The sequence below is a fragment of the Hyla sarda genome, chromosome 11 (assembly GCF_029499605.1).
Source record: "Hyla sarda isolate aHylSar1 chromosome 11, aHylSar1.hap1, whole genome shotgun sequence".
In the NCBI taxonomy this organism is placed as follows: domain Eukaryota; kingdom Metazoa; phylum Chordata; class Amphibia; order Anura; family Hylidae; genus Hyla; species Hyla sarda.
In genome coordinates this window covers 53,122,797-53,140,596 of record NC_079199.1, presented here as the reverse complement: position 1 = coordinate 53,140,596, position 17,800 = coordinate 53,122,797, and the positions used below count along the sequence as shown (strand labels likewise).

At 45.9% G+C, this 17,800-nt stretch overlaps 1 protein-coding gene across 1 annotated transcript in view; it reads right to left on the bottom strand.

Annotated features, from left to right (window-relative positions):
* Positions 1-15,125: 15,125 nt before the first annotated feature.
* LOC130295386 (protein spinster homolog 1-like) overlaps positions 15,126-17,800 on the bottom strand; it is a 2,986-nt gene continuing 311 nt past the window's right edge. The window contains exon 2 of the mRNA XM_056546073.1: positions 15,126-16,707. Coding sequence (XP_056402048.1) covers positions 15,168-16,682 — 1,515 coding nt within the window. The 5' untranslated portion in view covers positions 16,683-16,707 and the 3' untranslated portion in view covers positions 15,126-15,167. The remainder of the gene's footprint in view (positions 16,708-17,800) is intronic.

Below are 17,800 nucleotides of genomic sequence, written 5' to 3'. Positions count from 1 at the left end.
TCTCCAGGACCACTATATTCCCTCCCTTGTCAGAAGGTTTTATAATGAGCCTATGGTCATTTTCCAGCCCTTTTATAGCTTGTCTTTCTGCATAGGACAGGTTGTTACGGAGGGAGTGGTCCTGGAGTGAGAGAGTACTGAGATCCCTGGTGACCAATTCTCGGAAGATCTCAATACATGAGATATCGTTCATGGGCGGTTGGGACTTGGATCTGGGTTTCAGATCCGTAAAGGGACCTTCACCCCTATTTCTTTCGCCAGCATCAAGTAATTCAGTTAAATCTCCCAAAGTGGCCAGATCATTTGGTGTAATTCCCAAGTCTAGGCACTTCTTTCGTTCGATATTTTTGAAGAATTTGTGCCAGCTGAGCTTCCTCGTGAATAGATGTATATCCCTAGGCGGGCTTAGGGAATAGTATAGACTGCATCTAGGCTTCACACTAGGTTCCCTAGGCCCCTGTATACATACCCTCCATCCTCTTTATCCTCTAGGAGGTGACCTCCCCCCCTTTTTCCAATTTTCCCTATTGTCACTGTGTCATTATGGCTCCTCTCGCCTGATCTCCTCATACGTGTCTCTATGCCTGTGCCCATCCGTCAAAAAACAATATGTCCTTATATCACCTGGATATTATATAAGCCCCTCCAATAATCTCCAGACATGTCCCAAATAGTCTCAAATTTACACTTTTGACCTACGGTAATACACCTACAAGTAAAACTACATTGCTGCAGTATGAGCTAGCTTAAAAACCTTTGGTTCTACTCACATCTGTAAATCCTGTCCTTTTGTCCGGGCACAGTGGAGTTAATCGGGTTGCCTAGTTACCGCTCTCTAACACAGAGCGGCTACGCATTTCCGGATTGGCGGCGTAAACCGGAAGTTGCGTCATCCGGGCCCCGCCTCCCTTCCGCCCGGCGATCGGATATTACACAGAACGCCGCGGCGTCTCTCCATGTGCACCATAGAAACCGACAGGACTGTACGGCTCCCCGCAACCAAGCGGGTATGCACATGGAGATTATCGTTAGACGCCTAATCGTAAGTAAGACGGCTGTATTTTCTTTTCAGGTTTAGAACGAGTATGCGACGTGACCTGACAGCAGCTTGTATCTATATGTGCTTTTTTTCAGGGATTGACCATATCCTAGGCGCTCCAGGGTCCGTTATTGGTCTATTCAAGACTCTGGATTTTATATATTATCAAGAGGCGGTACTGTATCACTGCCTGCTTGTGATGAGTGTCTTGTTCCCTGCTATATCTAGACGTGGCTTATCACTGTACCACCTATAAGCAGGGCTCATTTGGCATATGAAATAAACACCCTACCTGTCCCTGAGGAGGTCATGGATGGTGACCGAAACGCGTCGGGCATTAAGGGAAATAATTTATGATGCTAAAGTTATAATACTAAACACTCGTGGTCATTTAACAGTGTGTAATTATTGCGTCTTTATGGTGGGGAGACAACATCAGATCTACCCCACACTGTACATTCACATATAATTTATATACAATTTTAAGATTACTTGATTAAAAGTTAAGTCTTAGTCACTCCTCTCCCCCCCCCCCCCCCCCCCCCTTTTGATTGCAGAATTGACTGGGAGTATTGCTACTATTCGGTTGGGAGATACCCAAAAATTCTCTACACCATTACTTAATTCATTTTTTGGTTATGGCTAGTCTTATCACTGGTGCACCCAATGTAGATGATTGGCTTAGTGAAGCTAGAGATGTTTTTTCGGACAAAACATTTATTCAGAATAAATATACCCCGTCTCTTAAGGCAGCATTTAAGGAACTAACTCATTGCCATAAAGCATACATTACCAGTTTTTGGGAAATTCAAAGCTTTGAATCATATATAAAAAATAAAATTGTCCCTCGTGGATTGCGGATATCCATCTTACCCGCAGCCAGATTACGTACATCAGACGTACTTAAAAGGTGGGAGGAGGAGGCTACCACCTGCTCAGTCAGGTTCCTTCAAATTTTATTGGAGGAGGAAAAACGAAACTTGGAGGTCTCAGGAAGGAAATTAAAAGAACAACAAGAGGTAACAGCAAGGTTTAAGGGGGACCCGGAATTTGGGACTAAGGAAACCCAACTGCAGAGTACTATAGAAAGATTTTGCTATCACCTCAAAGAACGGAAACACACTCAGTTCGTAAGAGACCTCCAAGAATTTCGTGATAATAAGGCGTATTCCCTCTTTGACAAAGGATATCCTCCTAAGGACACTGAAACTGAGCCCTCCTCCTCGGAGACTGACTATTCAGATCGTGAGAGAGGTAGAGGAGAAAGGGGCAGAGGAAGAGGCAGAGGCAGGGGACAAAAATATAGGGGTAGGGGTCGATCTAGAGCAACCACCCGGAATCCACCACAGACATGCGGAAATACCCCCACGACATCAGGCCCGGCATACTCGGCCTCAGCCTCCTCATCTACTACTTTTTTAGATGGGGAGAATCCGTACCTCCTCCGCCCTACGGCGGGCAAAGGCAAATAGTAGCTCCACCTGAAATAAACACCCCACAGGTTTTAAACCTGTCAAATATCCCGCTAACTGAAATTCAGACTAATGCTCTCAATAGGGGCCTATCATTTGTTCCCACAGTCCAGTTTGACCCATTTTTATGGACCAAGGATATACATCTATTCACGAGGAAGCACAGCTGGCACAAATTCTTCAAAAATATCGAACGAAAGAAGTGCCTAGACTTGGGAATTACACCAAATGATCTGGCCACTTTGGGAGATTTAACTGAATTACTTGATGCTGGCGAAAGAAATAGGGGTGAAGGTCCCTTTACGGATCTGAAACCCAGATCCAAGTCCCAACCGCCCATGAACGATATCTCATGTATTGAGATCTTCCGAGAATTGGTCACCAGGGATCTCAGTACTCTCTCACTCCAGGACCACTCCCTCCGTAACAACCTGTCCTATGCAGAAAGACAAGCTATAAAAGGGCTGGAAAATGACCATAGGCTCATTATAAAACCTTCTGACAAGGGAGGGAATATAGTGGTCCTGGAGAGAGAGCAATACAAGAAAATGTGCTACAGGATTCTTAATGACAGAGAGTCCTATGAGACACTTACACAGGATCCTACAGCAAGATATAAAGAGATACTGGCTGGCATACTCCTGGAGGCAAGAAATAACAAACTTATCAGTGACAAGGAGTATGAATTTCTATATCCCACTGCTCCCATTACCCCCACGTTTTATGCCCTCCCAAAAATCCACAAGGGCCTGTTCCCATTAAAAGGGCGCCCAATAGTCTCGGGCATTGGAAGTATATCACAAAACGTGGGGATATATGTGGACAAGATTCTGAGACACTTTGTCACCTCCCTCCCCTCCTTTACAAGGGATACGATGGATCTCTTGTCCAAGCTGGATGGAATAGAGGTAGACACCAATACACTCTTAGGAGGGATTGATGTGGAAGCACTCTATTCATCTATCCCGCACCAGAAAGGCCTTATAGCAGTTAACTACTATCTCTCCACACGCCCCACTTATATGGTAGATCACAATAGGTTCATACTTATCTTGATGGAATTCATCCTCAGCCACAATTACTTTCTCTTCGACGGACGCTATTACCACCAACTAAAAGGGACTGCCATGGGCAGTCCCTGTGCGCCTACATACGCAAACTTGTATTTGGGCTGGTGGGAGGCCACAATAGCGTTCGTCGAAGAGAGGGAGTGGCTGAGTGATCTGGTACCCCTGTGGGTCAGATATATCGATGACATTCTTGTCCTATGGACGGGATCGGAGAATCAATTTAAGGAGTTCATGGAATCCATCAACAGGAATGATATTGGGCTGACCTTCACATACACGGTAGACAACCGTACGTTAGACTTTCTGGATGTAACCATCACAAAAAATGGAGAAGGAGGCCTTTACACCAATGTGTATAGAAAGGCCACATCCACGAACAGCCTCCTGAGGTGGGAGAGTTGCCACCCGGGCCCCCTGAAAAGGGGGATTCCAAAGGGGCAATATCTCCGCCTCAGGAGGAACTGTTCACAGGAGACGGATTTTGAGGCACAGGCACGTGACTTGAGGGGGAGATTTCGCGATAGGGGATATCCCGACCATGTACTAACCCTGGCATATAAAACAGCAAAAGATACCCCTAGAGAACAGTTACTTGTCCCCAAGCAACACACGGAAGAATCCAGGATATGCAGAATTATTGGCACATTCGACAATATGTCAGGACCAATTAGAGAAATCATTCAGCGTCATTGGAGTGTTTTGCTTATGGATCAAGACCTACGTACCTTAATAGGAGAATATCCACAAATTACATACCGTAAGGGCAAAAGTATAGCCGACATGGTGACTCATAGCCATCTTTCACCTATCCCACCTACTCCCACATGGCTCAACCGGACCACACCAACTGGCTCACATGCGTGTGGTCACTGTCGAGCCTGTACACACATGAGCAAGACCCTCCAAATATCACTACCAAGGCTCAACAGAATGTATAGAATTAAAACCTTCATCAACTGCAGCACCAAAGCAGTTATCTACATAGCCGAGTGCTCATGTGGCCTAAAATACGAGGGAAAGACTATTCGTGAACTACGTAGACGAGTCCTCGAACATGTTGGCGATGTGAGGAACAAGAGAGACACAGCTATTTCCAGACATATCCATGAAGTCCATGGGGGCGACATTAAACACCTGCGCTTCTATGGCATTGAGAATATGCGTCCATCGATACGCGGTGGAGATCTAGACCAACTATTATTACAACGCGAAACGCGTTGGATTTATACGCTCGACACCGTTACACCACACGGTATGAATGAAATGCTGTGCTTCACTAGTTTCATCGAGACACAGTGACGGGGAATAAGCAGGGGGATATTTTGGAGAGGTAGTTAGTGGGGGTTGTAGTCAACCCATGATGTAGTATATCCCCCCCCCCTTTTTTTAGGGACTACTAGGGTTTGATAGACTAGGTTCCTGTGCGGGACCGCCCTTTTTAGGGCGGCCACCCCGCCTAGGCTTAGGGAATAGTATAGACTGCATCTAGGCTTCACACTAGGTTCCCTAGGCCCCTGTATACATACCCTCCATCCTCTTTATCCTCTAGGAGGTGACCTCCCCCCCTTTTTCCAATTTTCCCTATTGTCACTGTGTCATTATGGCTCCTCTCGCCTGATCTCCTCATACGTGTCTCTATGCCTGTGCCCATCCGTCAAAAAACAATATGTCCTTATATCACCTGGATATTATATAAGCCCCTCCAATAATCTCCAGACATGTCCCAAATAGTCTCAAATTTACACTTTTGACCTACGGTAATACACCTACAAGTAAAACTACATTGCTGCAGTATGAGCTAGCTTAAAAACCTTTGGTTCTACTCACATCTGTAAATCCTGTCCTTTTGTCCGGGCACAGTGGAGTTAATCGGGTTGCCTAGTTACCGCTCTCTAACACAGAGCGGCTACGCATTTCCGGATTGGCGGCGTAAACCGGAAGTTGCGTCATCCGGGCCCCGCCTCCCTTCCGCCCGGCGATCGGATATTACACAGAACGCCGCGGCGTCTCTCCATGTGCACCATAGAAGCCGACAGGACTGTACGGCTCCCCGCAACCAAGCGGGTATGCACATGGAGATTATCGTTAGACGCCTAATCGTAAGTAAGACGGCTGTATTTTCTTTTCAGGTTTAGAACGAGTATGCGACGTGACCTGACAGCAGCTTGTATCTATATGTGCTTTTTTTCAGGGATTGACCATATCCTAGGCGCTCCAGGGTCCGTTATTGGTCTATTCAAGACTCTGGATTTTATATATTATCAAGAGGCGGTACTGTATCACTGCCTGCTTGTGATGAGTGTCTTGTTCCCTGCTATATCTAGACGTGGCTTATCACTGTACCACCTATAAGCAGGGCTCATTTGGCATATGAAATAAACACCCTACCTGTCCCTGAGGAGGTCATGGATGGTGACCGAAACGCGTCGGGCATTAAGGGAAATAATTTATGATGCTAAAGTTATAATACTAAACACTCGTGGTCATTTAACAGTGTGTAATTATTGCGTCTTTATGGTGGGGAGACAACATCAGATCTACCCCACACTGTACATTCACATATAATTTATATACAATTTTAAGATTACTTGATTAAAAGTTAAGTCTTAGTCACTCCTCTCCCCCCCCCCCCCCCCCCCCTTTTGATTGCAGAATTGACTGGGAGTATTGCTACTATTCGGTTGGGAGATACCCAAAAATTCTCTACACCATTACTTTGCGTGTGATTTTTTAAAGAAAAAAAAAAAAAGAAAAAATATGGACAGGGATTAACTCTGCTTCATCATTTTGGGCGAAAAAAGTCATTTGGTGATCTGATCTTTTGGAGACAGATGCGCACATATTGAATTCGTTTTTGTAAAAAAATTTCAAACATTGTGTGGTTTATTATTTTTGAGAAGAATGTCTTTGGGTGGTCCACCGTCCTGCATTATAGAGTCTTGTGAACTGTTGGATATGCGCTTGTTCTTACACAAAGGTATTTCTTTAAAAAATTTCTAAAATGTTGTTGTTTTTTGAAGGGGATTGTGAAGCCCGGGTGTGTACTGGTGCATCAGCCAACTCCAGGCTGTGTCCTTCATGCAATATATGGGTTCCTGATGCCGCAGAGGTGGGGCCTGGGTCTTGAAATTTCAAATTTTAGGATAGCGGGTGCTACCAATGAGAAATCTTTGTCAAAAATGTCATATATTGTGTTGTTTTTTTGGGGGGGATTGTGAAGCCCTGGTGTGTAGTGTACTAGTGTATCAGCCAACTCCACGCTGTGCCATTCAGCCACTAAATGGTCTCCTCTTTCTGCCAACATGTCCACGCTGTGTCATTCAGTTACTATATGGTCTCCTGACACTGATGCCACCACCAGGCTCTGTCATTGTGCTGCTGTGCGGCAGTGATTCTAAGAGCGATGCCGGTAATCTGCATGCTGTTCTGAATAACAGTATTATTTCACTACCCCAGCACACTCCATATACGTTTTAGGACACAGCAAAGTGTTCTATACCCCTATAGAGGCTGTATGTAGGCTAGAAATAGCCTTTTATAACATTGATTCGCCGCAAATAAATTCGGATCGAAACAAACTTTTCGGGAAAATTCGACGAATCGGCCGAATCGAATTTTTGAAAAGTTGGCTCATCTCTAGCGGCTATGAAGGTGAGGAAGATAAAAATGAAACCCTACATATAATACTACATATAATAGGGGGATTGGACATTAAATAGGGGGAATTTCACCATTTGTTTATTATATCGAAATCACAATATTTACCCCCATAAACACAATCACTCATATCGTGCAGCCCTAATACACACATTCACACATATACACACAGTGCCGGACTGGCCATTGGGCAAAGGGAGCATTTTCCCGGTGGGCCGCAGCAGTCCGTGGGCTGGGCTGTTCCCGGCTCTGAACACTTAGTAGTTTACAGCCACAGCTTTAAGAGCTGTGCCCAGGGCCACTCTCAGGGATTTACTACAACTGACAGGTCAGACACCGGCTGAGTCTGAGGGGCGGTCTGCTGCTGCCAGGGACTTTTCTATTCTTATAATTTTTCCCCTTATCAGCGCTGGGGCCGCACAGACTCTGGGAGGAAGAGAGCAGCAGAGATGGAAGCTCCTTCCCCCTCCCCCACATGACCCCCTGTGTTGCATGCTGTATTTCCTGCTTCACCATTATAGCTGCCCACAATAAAATGAAGCCTTCCCCTGCCCACAGATGGTGCTATGTATAGTAAGTAACTTTCTATGTATCTCAGTGTTTCCATACCAGGGTGCCTCCAGCTGTTGCAAAACTACAACTTCCAGCATGCCTTTGGCTGTGTGGACATGCTGGGAGTTGTAGTTTTGTAACAGCTGGAGGTACCCTGGTTGGGAAACACTGATCCTATCTATCTATCTCATATCTATCTATCTATCCATCCATCTCATATCTATCTATCATCTATCTATCTAATATCTATCTATTATCTATCTATCTCATATCTATCTATCTATCTCATCTCATATCTATCTATCTCATATCTATCTATCTCATATCTATCCATCTATCTCATATCTATCTATCTATCTATCTAATATCTATCTCATATCTATCAATCTATCTATCTCAGTGTTTCCTAAAAGGGGGGCCTCCAGCTGTTACATAACTACAACTCCCAGCATGCATTTTGATGTCCGAGCATGCTGGGAGTTGTAGTTTTGCAACAGCTTGAGGCACCCTGGTTGGGAAACACTTATCTATCTATCTAGCTATCTATCTATCTAGCAACAGAAGAATGCAGCAGCACACTGCCAGCACAAAGATATAAATGAAACATGAATATGCAGTTAAAACATGGAGAGCTATACAGCTATGGTGTAATAGATGCAAATGTGAAACTATGAAATAGTGAGGCACTTAGCTCGCAAATTTGTCTCCGCCGGCGGTCAAATAGCTTGGACCGTCCCACCGCGATAAGGTGGCCTCCTTGGGACGGACCCTACACTGTGAATATGCCTCTGTGTGAACAGTTCAGTAAGCATGGCAGGGTCTGGAACATCCAAGACACCTTATATACACACCTGATAGAGGTGGGTGGGGTGCAAGGCCAACATGGAGGTAGCCACTCCCCCGTCTGTATCTATCTATCTAGATAGAAAAAATAACGGAGCAGCAGCACGACCAGAAAAAAAAAGTAGGTGCAGGCAGCCTTTTAGCTCTGGTCGCAAGGCCCAAAGTCCAGATAATGAAACAAAGATGGCTGCAGCTTTCAAATATAGTGAAAAACCATGTGGGTAGCTTTATTCCATATTAAAATACAGGTGCAACATTTCAGATATTTCATGATTGAAAAAGACTGCACAGGCAGCTGAAACATTGCACCTGTATTTTAATATGGAATAAAGCTACCCACATGGTTTTTCACTATATTTGAAAGCTGCAGCCATCTTTGTTTCTCTATCTGTCTGTCTATCGATCATCTCTCTCTCTCATCTATCTCCTATCTATCTCATATCTATCTATTTATCTATCCATCTATCTATCTCATATCTATCTATCTATCTCTCTCATCTATCTCCTATCTATCTCATATCTATCTATTTATCTATCCATCTATCTATCTCATATCTATCTATCTATCTCTCTCTCTCATCTATCTCCTATCTATCTATCTATCTATCTCATATCTATCTATCTATCTATCTATCTAGCTCATATCTATCTATCAAGCTATATGCCTCTGTATCTATCTATCTATCTCATATCTATCTATCGAGCTATATGCCTCTGTTTCTATCTATCTATCTATCTCATATCTATCTATCGAGCTATATGCCTCTGTATCTATCTATCTATCTATCTCATATCTATCTATCGAGCTATATGCCTCTATATCTATCTATCTAAGTAGAAAATTGAAGCAGCTCAACCCAAAATAGAAAGAAGGTGTCAGGTGCCAGCAGGTCGTTGTCCCAGGTAACGGGTCAATTGTAGATAACAAGCAAGAAAAATTCTGCAGCACTCCAAATTGCAGTGAAAAAATGGTGGATTTATTTAGCCCAACGGCATAGCTATGCCATTGGGCTAAATAAATCCACCATTTTTTCACTGCAATTTGGAGTGCTGCAGAATTTTTCTTGCTTGGTATCTATCTATCTATCTATATGCCTCTATATCTATCTATCTATATGCCTCTATATCTATCTATCTTATATTCAGGGGCAGACTGACAGGTTGGGCACCCGGGCACCCGAGGGACTGTGCCTGAGAGGGGGACAGACTTTTTTTTTTCTCTTTTAAAGGGAACCAATCAGTTAATTTTAGCATATATAATGCTTGGCAATGCGGTATATATGCTAAAATCATTATCCTCACCATCCCCGGAAGATGTTTGTGCCCCCAAAGATGGTGAAGATGTTAAGTTATAAAGTCCCCCCAGCCACCCAGCAAATTGTCCCCGGGGCAGGGACTTTCACTTACCAGCTCCGTCTGCTGCGGCCATGCCCCCGCCCCACAGCTTGAATAACGGCTCACGTCACCGCTCTCCTCCGTCCGCTTAGGTGGGGAATGATCTTAAAAAGTGCAAGCCTAATATGTTTGTTGTCTGGCAGATTCTGCGGTGACGACTCATTGAAAAGTTGGAAGAAGACTTCATGACGGTCTGAGCAAGACAGAGAAGAAAAGAGAAGAGAGCGACGCCTCCTGTGAGTCAGTAGATGTAACTGCACTGTAATCACTTGTACGGTTTGCAGAGCCTGTATAGAGCAGGGGTCACTACTATGTGTGCTATGTATGGGGGATATTGGTCTATGTTCTGTGGTCTTTATACACTGAACATATGTGGGGGTAATGGTAGTGGTCATGATGTGATGGTGTTATTCTCACTTGTATACTGGTATTGGTGATATTGGTCTCAGTACACAGGATTTGGTCAGTAACAGTATGATGGTAATATGTATGGTGATAATATTCCTCCTTGCATACTGGTATTATTGGTAATTAGTGTTGAGCGGCATAGGCCATATTCGAATTCGCGATATTTCGCGAATATATGGACGAATATTCGTCATATATTCGCTAAATTCGCATATTCGTAATATTCACGTTTTATTTTCGCATATGCAAAAATTAGCATATGCGAAAATTCGCATATGACAAAATTAGCATAAATGGAAATTCACATATGCGAAAATTACCACATGCGAAAATTCGTACGCCAGTCTCACACAGTAGTATTAGAGCCTTCTTTACCCACACAAGCTGGAAGCAGAGAGGGATGATCACTGTGATGTGTACTGTGGAAAAAAAAAATGAATATTCGTAATTACGAATATATAGTGATATATTCGCGAATATTTGCGAATTCGCGAATATGCGATATTCGCAAATAAAATTCGCATTGCGAATATTCGTGAGCAACACTATTGGTAATATTGTTCTCAGTATATTGGATTTGGTCAGTAACAGTATGATGGTAATATGTATGGTTATGATATATCTCCTTGTATACTGGTATTATTGGTAATATTGCTCTCAATTTACAGGGTATGGTTAGTAACAGTATGATGGTAATATGTATGATGATAATATTCCTCCTTGTATACTGGTATTATTGGTAATATTGATCTCAATTTACAGGATATGGTCAGTAATAGTATGATGGTGATATGTATGGTGATAATATTGTCACGATTCGGCTAGCTGGATGTGGATCCTCTGTGTCAGCGAGGGATTGGCGTGGACCGTGTCGGTGGACCGGTTCTAAGATGCTACTGGTATTCACCAGAGCCCGCCGCAAAGCGGGATGGTCTTCCTGCGGCGGTAGCAACCAGGTCGTATCCACCGGCAACGGCTCAACCTCGCTGACTGCTGAGAAGGTGTGGGACAGAAGGACTAGGCAGAGGCAAGGTCAGACGTAGCAGAAGGTCGGGGCAGGCGGCAAGGTTCGTAGTCAATGTGGATAGCAGAAGATCTGGAACACAGGCTTTGGACAACACTAAACGCTTTCACTGGCACAAGGCAACAAGATCCGGCAAGGAAGTGCAGGGGAAGTGAGGTAATATAGCCAGGGAGCAGGTGGAAGCTAATTAGGCTGATTGGGCCAGGCACCAATCATTGGTGCACTGGCCCTTTAAATTTTAGAGAGCTGGCGCGCGCGCGCCCTAAGGAGCGGAGCCGCGCGCGCCAGGACATGACAGCCGGGGACCGGGACAGGTGAGAGACTTGGGATGCGATTCGCGAGCGGGCGCGTCCCGCTATGCGAATCGCATCCCTGCCGGCAATGTCAGTGCGCAGCGCTCCCGGTCAGCGGGTCTGACCGGGGCGCTGCAGAGAGAAAGACGCCGCGAGCACTCCGGGGAGGAGCAGGGACCCGGAACGCTCGGCGTAACAGTACCCCCCCCCTTAGGTCTCCCCCTTTTTTTGTCCGGTAACTGCTTCACGTGGGACGAGGACACTGGGAGCGATTGTAGGGTTTCCTCATCAAATGCAGGCAGTTCAGCAGGAGTGGGAATAGGGAGGGAGGGCAGAGGGTGAAGCTTGGCACGGGGCAGAGTGTTACCAGGACAGGGGCTATGAGGAGGCAAAGCATGGTCCTGATAGGCTTTGGGGAGACCAGGTGTAGGAGGAGGCACCGAGGCTTGCCTGACGGGACTGGGTGGAGACGTGAGGCATTTCTTGCGGCAAGCAGGGCCCCAATTCTTGATCTCCCCGGTGGTCCAGTCAAGGGTGGGAGAATGATGCTAGAGCCATGGCAGACCGAGGAGGACTTCAGAGGTACAGTTGGGAAGGACGAACAATTCAATCTTTTCGTGATGGGTCCAATGCACATTAAGAGAGGTTCTGTGCGGTAACGCACGGTGCAGTCCAATTTAACTCCGTTGACCGAGGAAATGTAGAGCGGCTTGACGAGATGGGTCATCGGGATGCAGAACTTATTCACCAAAGAGGCCAGAATAAAATTTCCAGAAGAACCAGAGTCCAAGAAGGCCGCGGCAGAGAAGGAAGAGTCGGCAGAAGGAGAAATCCGCACGGGCACAGTGAGACGTGGAGAAGCAGATTTCGTACCAAGAGACGCCACACCCACGTGAGCTGGGTGCGTGCGTGCATTTCCCAGACGTGGAGGGCGTATAGGGCAATGCAACAAGAAGTGTTCGGTACTGGCACAGTACAGACATAAATTGTTATCCCTACAGCGAGTCCTCTCTTCGTGGGTCAGGCGAGACCGATCCACTTGCATAGCCTTCCTCGGTGGGAGGCACAGGGGTAGATTGCAGAGGATACTGTGAGAGAGGTGCCCAGAGATCAAGGTCTTTTTCCTGGCGGAGCTCCTGGTGTCTCTCAGAAAAACGCATGTCAATGCGGGTGGCCAAATGGATAAGTTCTTGCAGGTTGGCAGGAATCTCTCGTGCGGCCAGCACATCCTTGATGTTACTGGATAGGCCTTTTTTAAAGGTCGCGCAGAGAGCCTCGTTATTCCAAGATAATTCGGAAGCGAGAGTACGAAATCGGATGGCGTACTCGCCTACTGAAGAATTACCTTGGACCAGGTTCAGCAGGGCAGTCTCGGCAGAAGAAGGTCGGGCTGGTTCCTCGAAGACACTACGGACTTCAGCGAAGAAGGACTGGACTGTGGCTGTGGCAGGATCATTGCGGTCCCAGAGCGGTGTGGCCCAAGACAAGGCCTTTCCAGAAAGAAGACTCACTACGAACGCCACCTTAGACCGTTCTGTAGGAAATTGGTCCGACAACATCTCCATATGTAGGGAACATTGAGATAAGAATCCACGGCAGAGTCTAGAGTCCCCATCAAATTTGTCCGGCAGGGACAAGCGGAGACTAGGAGCGGCCACTCGCTGCAGAGGAGGTGCAGGAGCTGGCGGAGGAGATGGTTGCTGCTGTAGCAGTGGCAGAAGTTGCTGTAACGTGGCGGTCAACTGAGACAGCTGCTGTCCTTGTTGGCCAATTTGCTGCGATTACTGAGCGACCACCGTGGGTAGGTCAGCGAGACTTGGCAGTGGCACCTCAGCAGGATCCATCGCCGGATCTACTGTCACGATTCGGCTAGCTGGATGTGGATCCTCTGTGTCAGCGAGGGATTGGCGTGGATCGTGTCGGTGGACCGGTTCTAAGATGCTACTGGTATTCACCAGAGCCTGCCGCAAAGCGGGATGGTCTTGCTGCGGCGGTAGCAACCAGGTCGTATCCACCGGCAACGGCTCAACCTCGCTGACTGCTGAGAAGGTGTGGGACAGAAGGACTAGGCAGAGGCAAGGTCAGACGTAGCAGAAGGTCTGGGCAGGCGGCAAGGTTCGTAGTCAATGTGGATAGCAGAAGATCTGGAACACAGGCTTTGGACAACACTAAATGCTTTCACTGGCACAAGGCAACAAGATCCGGCAAGGAAGTGCAGGGGAAGTGAGGTAATATAGCCAGGGAGCAGGTGGAAGCTAATTAGGCTGATTGGGCCAGGCACCAATCATTGGTGCACTGGCCCTTTAAATCTTAGAGAGCTGGCGCACGCGCGCCCTAAGGAGCGGAGAGGCGCACGCCAGGACATGACAGCCGGGGACCGGGAGAGGTGAGAGACTTGGGATGCGATTCACGAGCGGGCGTGTCCCGCTATGCGAATCGCATCCCCGCCGGCATTGTCAGTGCAGCGCTCCCGGTCAGCGGGTCTGACCGGGGCGCTGCAGAGAGAGAGACGCCGCGAGCGCTCCGGGGAGGAGCAGGGACCCGGAGCGCTCGGCGTAACAAATATACCTCCTTGTATACTGGTATTATTGGTAATATTGATCTCAGTATATTGGATTTGGTCAGTAACAGTATGGTGGTAATACCTATGGTGATATTTTTCCTCCTTATATACCGGTGTTATTTGGTAACTGTATGATTTGTTTAGAGACATGTGTTTCTATCATGGGAAATTGTCTTATCTTAACAGGCTAGATTCATAAAGTGTATGTCCACAAAATCACAGAAAGGTTGTATCAGTATTTTTAACATTAATATGCTCTATGTAAGTCTATGAAAAAGTGGTTGCTTTGCACACAATATTTTTTTTAAAAAGGACATAATTTTACGATCCGTGATGTCACTTTCTCACACGGCTGTAAAAAATATGTCCTTTTTTTTTTTCTTACATTTCGTGTGCACAGACAACTACTTACGCATACACTTACGGTACATTCCCCCCCCGTTAAGTTCCCAATTATACCCAACTATGATTAACAGATGTCCCTTCCCATTTGTGGCTCAACCTCCACATAGCCACACCCACGGATAAAATGGACTGCTTATTGTAAAATTCCCGGGCCTATTTTTGGTCCCAGTCCGGCCCTGCACACACACATATACACACAAACACATACACACATATACATACACACATATACAAACACATACACACTCATATATATCCCTCTTGTTATTAATAGTCTTTTTTATATCTTGGGAGGAGATTTAAATTTTTCTATTTGGGGTTTGGACACAGTTGGGTAGGTAGAGAATATTTTTTTAAGGGGTAAGTTAGAACATAGAACAATTGCAGCAATTGATTTCATTTCTTTTAATGAAGTAAACGAGATAAAGGTAAGCAATGACTTTTCCTCAGTCTGAAGTGCGGTCCTCATCGGCAGGAAGCAGTGAGGAGGAGGAGGATGACGGAGGTTCTGATTCCATCTCTGCTTCTTTTTCGTCCCTCTCTATAAATAGGGCCGTGGCCATGAAGAAGGCCCCTCCGATGACTGCCATTATGGTGGAGGTCATGAGGGCATACTCCAGGCTGCGGTATTTCAGAAGAGGGGATTTGGCATATCCTCGTTCGTACGTGTCAGATATCAGGCCGATGAGGTACGGGCTGCCGGCATCACCTAGGAGGTGATAGATTGTCATCTGCACGGCCAGGGCTGAAGATCTCCTCCACGGAGTTACTACTTTTAGTAGAATGTCAGATATGAGGGTGAAATTTACTGACAGAAGCGTCTCTCCGATGAAGATGAAGATGTTGGTGGCAACGAGGCTGATGTTGCCGAAAGTCAATGCCAACAGAAGAAAAGGTGCGGAGAGCATCATCGCGCAGCCACACACAAGCGGGTCCGCCCGTGGGTTGGATTTGCGATATCTTTTACTTATCTCCGACCCTGCTACAACTCCCAGAATGCCAGAGACGACTGTAACCACACCAAATATTAGGATGTCGTGATAGTCACAAGGTTCAGCGCGGCAAGGGTCCTTCTCTTGTAGGAGTGTTCGTGCGTGGGTCAGGTATGATGGACCCCATACACCTATGGCTCCCACTATGAAGGATACAGCCGTCGATCCCATGGTGGTTAACATGAAGCTTCGATTTTTAAATAGTTTTTTCAGATCTGTCGCCCATTTAGCAAACTTCTGGGATTTGTTGTTCTTCTTCCCGTTTGTAGTCGCTTTTGGAGGCTCCTTTGTGACCAAAATCATCAAAGCCACAGATATGAGGCCCAGGCCAGGGGTGACCCGAAATGCCCAGTGCCAATCGCCCCTTGCTGCATCAGTCACTTTGGGCCCGATGATGTATCCTAGTCCGCAGCCTACAGGTATGACGGAGTAAAACACGTTCAGCATGCGGGTCCGCTGGTCACTTGTAAAAAGGTCTGCAATGATGGAGGGGGCGATGGTGCAGAAAGTCGCCTCTCCAGCTCCAACCAGTCCACTCGTCAGCAGGAAGAGCAGGAAATACCCGTCGGGGATGAATGACAGGGTAAGTGTCATGCTCAGCCAAATGATGACTCCTGCACAAACAGTATATTTCTTATTACAGTGGTCGCCCAAATATCCGGCAATTGGTGCGACCAGCACATAGCTTCCAATGAACAATGTATTCAATAAGCCGGACAGACTAGCATTGGTGTCATATGCTTTCTGTATATAAGGCAGCACCCCCGCCACGCTGGAGCGATTTGCATAGATGAGCAAATTAACAAAGGCGAGGATCACTACGTTGATGATGGAACGTGCGGTGGACTTGCTGCTTAGAGATGGCAGGTTCTGCCTCTCAGGGATATCGCCATTTTCTACATCCATATCACTATGGTCCTCCATTGCTTCTTCCTCCTCCTTCAGCAATGGGTCTTGTGGAGAGGCCATGGTCACAGGTCAGAGCCTGAAAACACTAGAGAGAGAGAGAGAGAGAGAGAGAGAGAGAGAGAGAGAGAGAGGGAGAGAGAGATAATTGAACACATTGGACAACATGTCATCATTCCTGTCATTATGCAAGAGCAGAAGTGTCCAGCACAGAACCACAAGATAACACTAAAACCATCGCAGCCTCAGAAGAAGACGCTTCTCTATAAGTGTTTTATATGGAGATGTCTTCCCTGTGGTTTCCAATGTCTGATAACCTGAACCTGTCCAGTCCTAGTAATATCTGATAACCCTGAACCTGTCCGGTCCTAGTAATATCTGATAACCCTGAACCTGTCCGATCCTAGTAATATCTGATAACCTTGAACCTGTCCGGTCCTAATAATATCTGATAACCCTGAACCTGTCCGGTCCTAGTAATATCTGATAACCCTGAACCTGTCCGGTCCTAGTAATATCTGATAACCTTGAACCTGTCCGGTCCTAATAATATCTGATAACCCTGAACCTGTCCGGTCCTAGTAATATCTGATAACCCTGAACCTGTCCGCTCCTGGTGATATCTGATAACCCTGAACCTGTACGGTCGTAGTAATATCTGATAACCCTGAACCTGTCCGGTCCTAGTAATATCTGATAACCCTGAACCTGTCCGGTCCTAGTAATATCTGAAAACCCTGAACCTGTCCGGTCCTATTAATGGCGGATTATAAGGGCTTGGCTGTATGTTCACTGGGTCATGGGAAGTTCATACTGTAGATACAATTGGGCTATCATACTATATACATTTACTATTAATGAACCTACCCCACCTCATTGGGATCTATCTGTTTCCTATATGACTTTATGCCAATAGTTGATTTGAAAAATGTTTTCCCTTTCGGAGTACCCGGAGTATTTCTATTGTTAGTACACACAGAATTCTATGATATACTATTATATTTCTGCCCTAATCTTTCTGTCATTCTTTTACTACACCACCAAATCTTTCTCATAGACTTATATCTTTTAGAACTTCATGAATTAGGACTCATTTTCTTGGGGGCTTTTTTGGGCATAATTGCATTTTAGGTCTTTTGCAAGAAAAAGCTCTGGTCATGATACTATCTGCGTTTTATTAT